General features: G+C 37.9%; 1 protein-coding gene across 1 annotated transcript; it reads left to right on the forward strand.

The window, feature by feature from the left end:
* Positions 1-1,883: 1,883 nt before the first annotated feature.
* Positions 1,884-3,626, forward strand: LOC149562444 (methyltransferase FGSG_00040-like). The gene has a single exon (XM_089827975.1). The coding sequence runs from the start codon at positions 1,884-1,886 to the stop codon at positions 3,624-3,626; it is 1,743 nt and encodes a 580-aa protein (XP_089684101.1).
* The last annotated feature ends 5,488 nt before the right edge of the window (positions 3,627-9,114 follow it).

The raw sequence follows: 9,114 nt of genomic DNA on the forward strand, positions 1-9,114 counted from the left end.
ACACATCGCAGGCTTGAAGAAACGATTGATGATGACCAATTACCAAGAGAAGTTTTATTATGTAAACTTCAACGTGTTATGCTTATAACGAACCTCTGGGTCGATGCTGGTCTTGTTAATGGGTCTCTTGGAGAGGTCAAAGATATGGTGTATCCAATAGGATGTAAACCTCCTTTGTTGCCTTCATATGTCACGGTAGAGTTTAGTAGTTATACTGGTCCACCTTGGGATCCTAGAAACCCAAAAATCGTTTCGATACAACCCATTTCCTGAGGCAATTGTACACAAATACCTCTTACCACAGCCTGGGCTATCACTATACATAAATCACAAGGTTTAACCTTAGGCATGGCTACCATTGATATAGGTAAAACCGAAAGACAAGACCTCACCTTCACAACAATCTCTAGAGTCAAATCCATCCAAGGGCTTCGTATAGAGCCCTCCTTTTCTTTTGAATGCTTTTGCAAGATGAAAAAGAATTCGTACAATATTCTTAGAAAGAAAGAAGAAGCACGTTTGCACTCCACCTCACATCAAAACCATGGCTTTGAAGCTACTTCTACAAAAAATGGTAATGTCTATCATTCTACAAATATCCTTTTTTTCCATCTACTTGTGTGTTTGTGTGGCTTCCTAAGTAATTCACTACTCTTTTCTACAGGTTGACACTTATTGGATTCAAAGAAGGTGTTCACACAAAAAAGGCTCAAGCAACTTTCAGATATCTTAGGTATCTTTTGCTTCCTTCTATAATTTTGCTACGACTACAATTCCTACAATTGCCTCATATCTACTTCATATAAAGAATTAATCCTTTTTTTTCCTTACATACAGGTCTTTGCTGCCTTGCCCCAAATAATACTCCTATTATGTTTCTACTTGCAATTTCATAAAAATTCAAAAAAAATGTGCAATTCAAATCAAGTATGAAGTCTATTTTTTTATCCTCGACACTGAGGGAGTGGACATTTTTTGGTTCCATAAGTCAAAAAATATTGTGAACTTTACCATTGAGATATGCTTCAAGACTATCTATTCTAGCATTGGATGATCCTTGCAGTTACATCATTATGATTTATCTTTTGCGCCTTGTTCTATCTTCTCATCTTATTCTTTGGTACATATTTATGTATTCGATGTGCCTCCTTGATGAGATCTATGATTATTGTTACGTTTCTATTTACAATTTCAATAGAACTAAAAAAAAGTGCAACTCAAATCAACTATTGAACTCGATGTCTTGCATTAAATCAAATAATATCATTTTATGTTTTTTTGAACCTTCAAAGACAACTGTCAAATGTATATTCCTCTATTCTATATATATAATCTACACTATCAAATATAAATATTCATTTTACGTTTACGTCTTTTGAATTTGTTTTTTAAATTAAAAAAACTATCGGCGTATCCCTTGCACCTCTTTCTGAAGCAAGTGCTAGTTTTAGCAGTAACTTTCCAACCCCTCTCTGAGAGCACTTGTTAGCAACTGTCATTACGGAATAAACATGTCAAAATTATATTTTAGCAACCGTCAGTCCAAATTACACGTGTCAAAAACGGAATCCGAAAATTATTAGAAACATCAAAGATGACAGCTGGCAGCCAAAGTGGGAAAGTGCTCCCTTGGTTACGCATGCGTTTTAGTTTGCTGTTCAGACGTTTCCGTCGGAATGAAGGGGCACGATGAGGCAGGGAAAAGAATGTCGTGCTTTAAGCATCGAAACCACATTTTTAGCAGAGAAGGCAGGCGTATTGCTCAAGACTGAGGAATAAAACAGAAGGTATAGATTAAATTTTAGAATTCTCGATTGAAAACCTCTGAGGAGTTGCAGGCTTCTCAAGAGTTCGACAAAGAAGCTCTGGTATAAGCATATAACATGAATAATCCTCCATACGCCGGGACTTTGGCTTCCAATCCAGGAAATTTAGAAACTTATTTGAGTGAGCATTTGATTGAATTGCGTCTAAAGGGCAACAAGTGCTTCCGGGAAGAGGCTTGGATCGAGGCCACGGAGTTTTACTCCAAATGCATAGACTTGGCTCTCTCTCGCCACAAATTTGAGCCACAAGGGGTGCCCTCTTCCTCCAAAATCCACGAGGAAGTGAAGGAAAATCTTGTGTATTCATATTCAAACAGGGCAGAAGCAAGGATTAAGCAAAAAGAGTACGAGGACGCTTTACAAGACTGTGACAAGGCGTTAGCCCTTGATCAGCACCACCTCAAATCCTTGGTTCGCAAAGGTCGGGCTTTTCATTACCTCAGAGAATACAAGTTAGCTTGCCAATGCTTTGATAGAGCTCTGCAGCAGTCCCCTGGTGCCAGCGACATTCAGATGCACTATGAAAAATCCATGCGACTCAACCGTCAGAACAAGCAAGGTGAGTTCGATCTCTCTCCCTGTTTCACAAATGCATGTTGTAGTCCACCTGAATTTAGCAATTACATAGGCCCAGTCCTGATTAAGAAATCAGTAGGGTGGGGCAGAGGATTGTTTGCTACTGACAATGTAGATGTTGGAGATTTTCTGCTTGTCGACAACGCCATTGCGTTAACCTCTCTGGAGACAACGGCATTGTTCGGAAGCGTTGAGAAAGGAATACAACTGAAGGAAAAGCATGAACGTATTAAACAGGATTTAGAGGCTCAAATTATTTGCTCTGCAGGGTACGTGCCTCTGAGGGTGTTGGAGCAGCTACAGTACCTTGCTGATTTACATGAAACGATGGTGCCGCCCATGGATCTCTTCATGATAAATAATGGCAGCTGGAATAACCGCGATTTCTTCAGTCATGGTTGGGAGCTAGACGAGGATAAATTCGCAAAGATATTGCTCAATGTGGCGTATCATACACAAACTATTGACTCAGACAGCTACATATCAAGCCGAAATGAACAATACGGTTTGTGGGCACTGCCCTCTTTCATTAATCATTCTTGTTCTCCCAACGCCAACTATATTGTTGTAGGAGAAGCCATGTTTGTTATAGCTGCAAGGAAAATTGAAGTCGGAGAAGAAATAACAATATCTTATGTTACCGGTTTTGAGCCCTTGTTCCAACGAGAATCAGTATTCGAGGTGATGGGATTTAAGTGTGAGTGTAAGCGGTGCATGTTAGAAGGATCGTTACTTGCAGCCGAAGGATCAGCATTGAAGGAAATTGCTGAAATTCGTAAAGTCACCATGCTCTCTGATCTTGAGTTGTGCAGAAATGGTATGCGAGTGGAAACCGCCATAGAGAGCCTCAGCACTGAAGAAAAGCAGATGATTAGAGCATCTTTTCTCCCACTTTATTTTGAGATCTTTTCGTTACTGGACAGTAATCCTAATGCCAGGACACCTAATTTTCCTTCATTGAGGGAAGTATTTGATGGCTTCCATGAGGTTGTTCCAGGCAGTTGTGCTTGCTTAAACTTATTTGGAAGGTTTCCTGATTATGCCAAGAACGAATCTGAAACGGATAAAGTTCTTTTTAAGAAGACACTGGAAGTATGTAGAGCTTATATGGGAAAGCACGAAGAAGGGCTTTTAAAAGCCGTATTGAACGCCATTGCAACAGACGCCTTTAACCCGGGATATACTGTGTTCCTCTCAACTAAGACTATCAGCTATGCTGAGTAGCAGGATATACTGTGTTCTTACGCATTAAACTGAGAAGAGCCTTTTATTTTGGTATGTCGTTAAATCCGACTTGTGATTCTGCGATACAGAAAATAAAAGTTGTGCTACATATCACTAATTTTATATCCACCAGATGCTTTGAGTTGTTTGCAACAGAACTCTTTACACAGGAATGTATTTTGTTCGGCTTAAGCGATGTCAACAGCTAAGCTCTTGTAGCGTCGGTTCTTTCTGAAAAAATTGGAAGATTCCTTTTTACACTTGCGGATAGTATCTCAAACTCGTAAATCTCCTGATTCAGAATATGAAAGCTTTGTTGCGTAGCATTCGTATGTGGGTGTATGTTTTGTGTATCGGAAATTTTGCTAATGTCTGCTTTGGGCTATTTTTAGGCCAGTCTTTCTACTGTAGACACATAATTACTGGTATTGTTCATGTGAAGTTGGAAAGGGTATATATGAAAATCAATTTTGTGGTGATGTTTCCTTACCTACAAACAACATTTTGTTTCACAAATTTTGGGGTTTTTTTTAACAAAATGCAAACATAATTAGCCGATTGCATCGATTTCATTTAATACCTATCTGAAGTTTTGAAACCGGACAGAGGTGGTTTTTCCTCGTGCTGAGAACCGCTTATGTTGATTGATTGAAATCATATCAATTCTTGTCCAAATGAAATTAGATGTATCGAAGCGGCATGGCATGGGTGTGGTCATGCTTTGTCATTCCGGAGAGTCCAAAGTGGCTGGCCTGTCATAAGGAAAGCGGCAAGCATGCTTTGAATTGTTTCTTAATGTCATTGCTCCTCTGAAACCTTCACAAAGTTGGGATCTTCACAACTCTAAAACAATATATCTATAAATGACGTGAATTGAACTATATAATCCTATGCTTCTCTCTTCTTTCACAAACAAGTCGCTATCTCAAGGCAAGATAGTGCACTCATTTATCAATCACTGGACTGCCGCAGCACCTCTCTTAGGAATCCAAGCTTTGCTGCAATGTATGCAGTGTGTGGCTTGGCGTGCATGTGGAAGCCCATGCACGCCAACTGTTTGACAAAATGCCCCAACGAAATTTCCTTTTATGGAACAACATGATCTTTGAGCAAGCTCTTAGATTATACTTTCAAATGCAAGATGAAGGTGTACATGCTGAATATTTCACCTTTATCTTTTGTGCGTATTCAAGGCGTGTGTTTTGCTCTCTGATTTAGAAGAGGGCAAGGATATTCATGATCATATAATCAGAAGTTATTCAGACTCTGACTCATAGTTATGTATTCTGAGTGTGGATGTGTGGAGATTGCTCCTCAGTTGTTTGATAGTATGGCTGAGAGAGATGTGCTGTCATGGAATACAACGATTGCAGCGTATCCCCAAAATGGATTTGAGAGAGGAGAATTAGCGATGTGAAGCCTGATTCTGTGTACACTATCAGTGCTGCTCTGCAGGCATATGCCAATCTAGTAGCTCAGAGAGAGGGAAAGGGTATCCATAATTTGCTCGTCAAGAATAGGTTTGAATTAGTAAATGTCTGCGGGGAATTCCCTCGTATCTCCAGGTACTCCTAAGCAAGCAAGAAATGACAAGGAAGCGAAGAATCTTGTTGCCTTTTACACAATCTGGCACCTTGGTAATCTGTGCCAACCATAAATTCAAAACTCTAGGGAGCTTTAAATTTCCAACACAATCTGGCAATGACGTGATTGCAGTGCTACTCAAATCAAGAGCACGAATCAAGAACACGAACTCTAGAAAGTAGAGACAGAAAACAAAGTAGCAATATAAACAATGTGCTACTGCATATAAATATATCTTATTAACTTGAACATGCTACATTGCACAAACGTAAAACAGAGCTTCAGTTCTTCACAAAAATGCATACAACATTACATATTGCTGTTCTGAACAGCCTTAAGAACAACCTCTTGCAGTTCTATAGAGCTGGACTCAACTGAGAGCAAGTACTAGTTTCCATTACATTGTATTTATAACCAATGTGAGAAGATTAACATTGAAGCCTTAGTCTACGTTGTTGTAGTTGTGAGTCAGCTAGGTCCACAAATCAGATTTAGCAGATTGGGCAGTGGATTTAGAAGATTGGACAGTGGATTTGGTTTGTGGTATAATATATCGGCATGTTGAAATTAATGCACTACTCTCGCAGCATTAAGCAAGATTGCTGGAATATATTGAAAGCCAGTATTTTGTGAAAATGATTTTGAGTAGGAAGATATTGCAGAATATGCCCTATTTCTTGCCTTTTCATCTACAACATCATTAACTATGCTCTTTTCGCCCATTAAAATTCTGCAAACATGCATGCTACTCGTTTGCACAGTTGAACCTATTTTGAAGTTTTCCTCGTTGCTAAAAGCAAACTGATATTCTTTTGTTATGATGGTGAAATCAAGCAATAAATTATTTCTAGAAGGTGGATAATCATAAGGACCGCCTACTCTGTCGACTGGGCATAGACTCTGCAAGTGCAGATGGCATATTTACCTCCCGGAACATATCCTTCTGTTAACCACAGATATATGAGATATTGGTAGTCTATTTCCTCGTCTTCAGGAAAGAAAGAAACAAACACAATACACAAAACGGTTTAAGATTGAGGAGGGAGAGAATCATAACTCAATTTGAGAATCTGCATGATTGGACCCTCCTAATAAAATATTGCTCTTAACCGCTTCAATTTGGTTGTCCACTCCCTTGACCACGTCTTGTTCGCCACAGATGCTGCCACTGTTTTAATGGCCATGGGCAATGTGAGCAATCCCTTCAATATGCCGCGGCGACTGATTACTCTGGAACGCAATAGTGTGCAGCTCATAAACCCGAGCATTCATGCTCGTGCTCACATGTTTGCTCTTGTTTGACTTAAATAGTGATGGATATAACACGCTAATCCATAAAATATAATAATACATTAATGAAATTTACATTAAATAAAAGTGGTGTTAATAGGTATGGTAAACCAATTTTTCTTCTCATTAAGCCATAATATTAAATTCAACCATAAGGGGTGCTCACCTTATTGAAGTTTATATCAAATAAAAATTGTGTTTTATAGCTACTATAGGTATGCTAATGTTTATTCTTCAAAATTAATACCATTCTATTCTAAGATGAATATTTTATTTTTAAAATTCTAGCTAGCACTTGATTTTATATACTTTGTCTCATGAATATTCCTATTAATTAAATTCGAACATTTTCAATAGTCAAACATTTTAATTAATCCATATCTTAATGTATTAATTTTTTATTAATCCATACCTTTATTTATTAAATTTATTGACATGGGAATATTTTAGATAATGAGGTTCTAAGAATAATAAACTAGAATTGTAAAAACAATTTTCTACAAATGAGATACATTTCTTAATGTTTTAGATTATCATAAATGTAATCTACATTGATACATGTTTGGAAATGTTTGGAAACATACTTGTGCGAAATTGAGGTCATAAACTAATGCTTCTCAAGAAGGCTTAACAAGGGATGGTAAATAGTTAAGTGGTCTAAATAAAATTCATTGAGTGGAAATGAGAAATTGAAAAGGAAAATGTGAAATTGTTAGGAGTGGTAAAACAACTAAATCAACATACTAAATTCATGAGTAGAAATCAAAAATTGAAAATGAAAATGAAAAATTGGAGAAATAGTTAGGAGTGGCAAAATAACTAAATTAATATACTAAAAATGATAAGTGAATAAGGGAAAATGAAGCATGCTTATCAATAATTGCAACTTTAAAGTATTATAAGAAATCTCATTGAGTCAATTGTAAACTTTTTTTTTTTTAAATTATGGTGTGTTGTTGTAATGTTTAAAAAATAATCTCATTTGTTGTGGTGATATTAATATAAGTGTTGTGATTCAATGATGAAACTAAATTATGTGTGTTTTTGAAATTAAAAGCGACCAAAAACAAGGGGGTCAGCCCTTACAACCAAAATGTTGGTAACTAGCACATCACCAGCCAGAACCAACAAAGGACATTACTAAAATGAAAGCAAACTAAGAAGTAATACTTCTAACCAACATACTACTATGAACAGAAACAACTAAAGTATAGTAGAAGTCCATAAAGTTAACTATACTACTAAAGTTCACAAAAAAACTATTGGCACAGTAAGGCCAATCCAAGTTTGAGTAACAGTTGGATACCAACAAACCAAGTAACAATATAATAACATAAAATAACAAGGATCCAATGATCCTTTAAAACTATAGATTAATTTCTCAATTTTCTCCTTTCATTTCCTTGCCAAAAGAACTTGGGCCCAATCATCAATAAGGAACTTAAAGAGAAACTTATGATCTTCCATGTCCATCCATGTGTCTTCTTTCTCCTGTGTTAGCAATTGTAGGGTGGTGGCAACAACGTGAGTGACCTTTAGGGCAAATTTAGAGAAGGTAGAGAATGCTTCCTCAAAAATATTAACCCTTTAATTCAGTTGGGCAATCACTTCCGTTTGCCTCTTGACCTTCTCTTTGTTTTCAGTTCTTGCCTTTTTAGCTTTCTCTTTGGCTTTCTCCACCTGGTTATCATCCTGCAAGACCTTTGGGTTAGTATAAACCTTGGCTTTTTCCTTGACTAGGGACGAAATGGTAATGGGGAGGTATCAACCTTGTTACTGTCTTCACAGAATGTAATGGGTTGTAGGGAGAAGCTTGCAGAAACATGGGTAGTCTCTGTAGTGATGGCATTTCTAGTTGACACCTGAGTGTTCCCTATAGACCTCTAGGCATCATGAACAGAATTGTCAACAGAATTCTCACTCTTTTCTACCTCCTCATTCCCGTTTTCTCTCTTGGAGTCAGAGTTATTCTCCTCCTCCCTCTGCCTTTCATTGTTCTCGGAGCTCTCCTCCTCCACCTCTTCAACCTTGAATCTATTAGATTTTTGTTTATGCCTCACCTAGGATTTGGAAAGTCTACCAGACCTTCTCCTATCCTTTCCATATTCCTCCTCCTCCAAGCCCTCCTCTTCTACCTCCACCAGTTTTTCAATTTTAATATTTTTACCAGCTTTATTTTCCACAACCACTTCAGCTTTCTTCTTTTTCTTATTTTCACGGCTAGGGGAAGGCCGTAGGGTATGAATTTTGGTACCAATACTGGTACTCGAGGGGGAGCTCTAGTGATGGCACTGGTTGTCAACCACAACCACCCTAGGGGGGCAAAGGGCAAGATGGAATTGGTATAGGCAAAAAATCAAGCATTGGTGAATGATGGTAAAGTTAAGCCCCTTGTTCCTCTTCTCCCTAACATCACTAACCATATCCTCTAGAGAATGTAGCAGAAAAAATGGGATAGAGATGAAATCCCTATTTTAAAAATGATTCAAGATGGGAAAGTGGTAATAGTAGTCAACACCAAACCTGCCCTCTAGCGTGATGTATTTCATGAGCACCAGGCAGACATCGTCCCACAGAGCTGGTAGCCTATCCCTCTTAAATCCTCCTATGTAGC

Source organism: Cupressus sempervirens, chromosome 4 (assembly GCF_028749045.1).
Source record: "Cupressus sempervirens isolate cs-2001-9-10 chromosome 4, ASM2874904v1, whole genome shotgun sequence".
Taxonomy (NCBI): domain Eukaryota; kingdom Viridiplantae; phylum Streptophyta; class Pinopsida; order Cupressales; family Cupressaceae; genus Cupressus; species Cupressus sempervirens.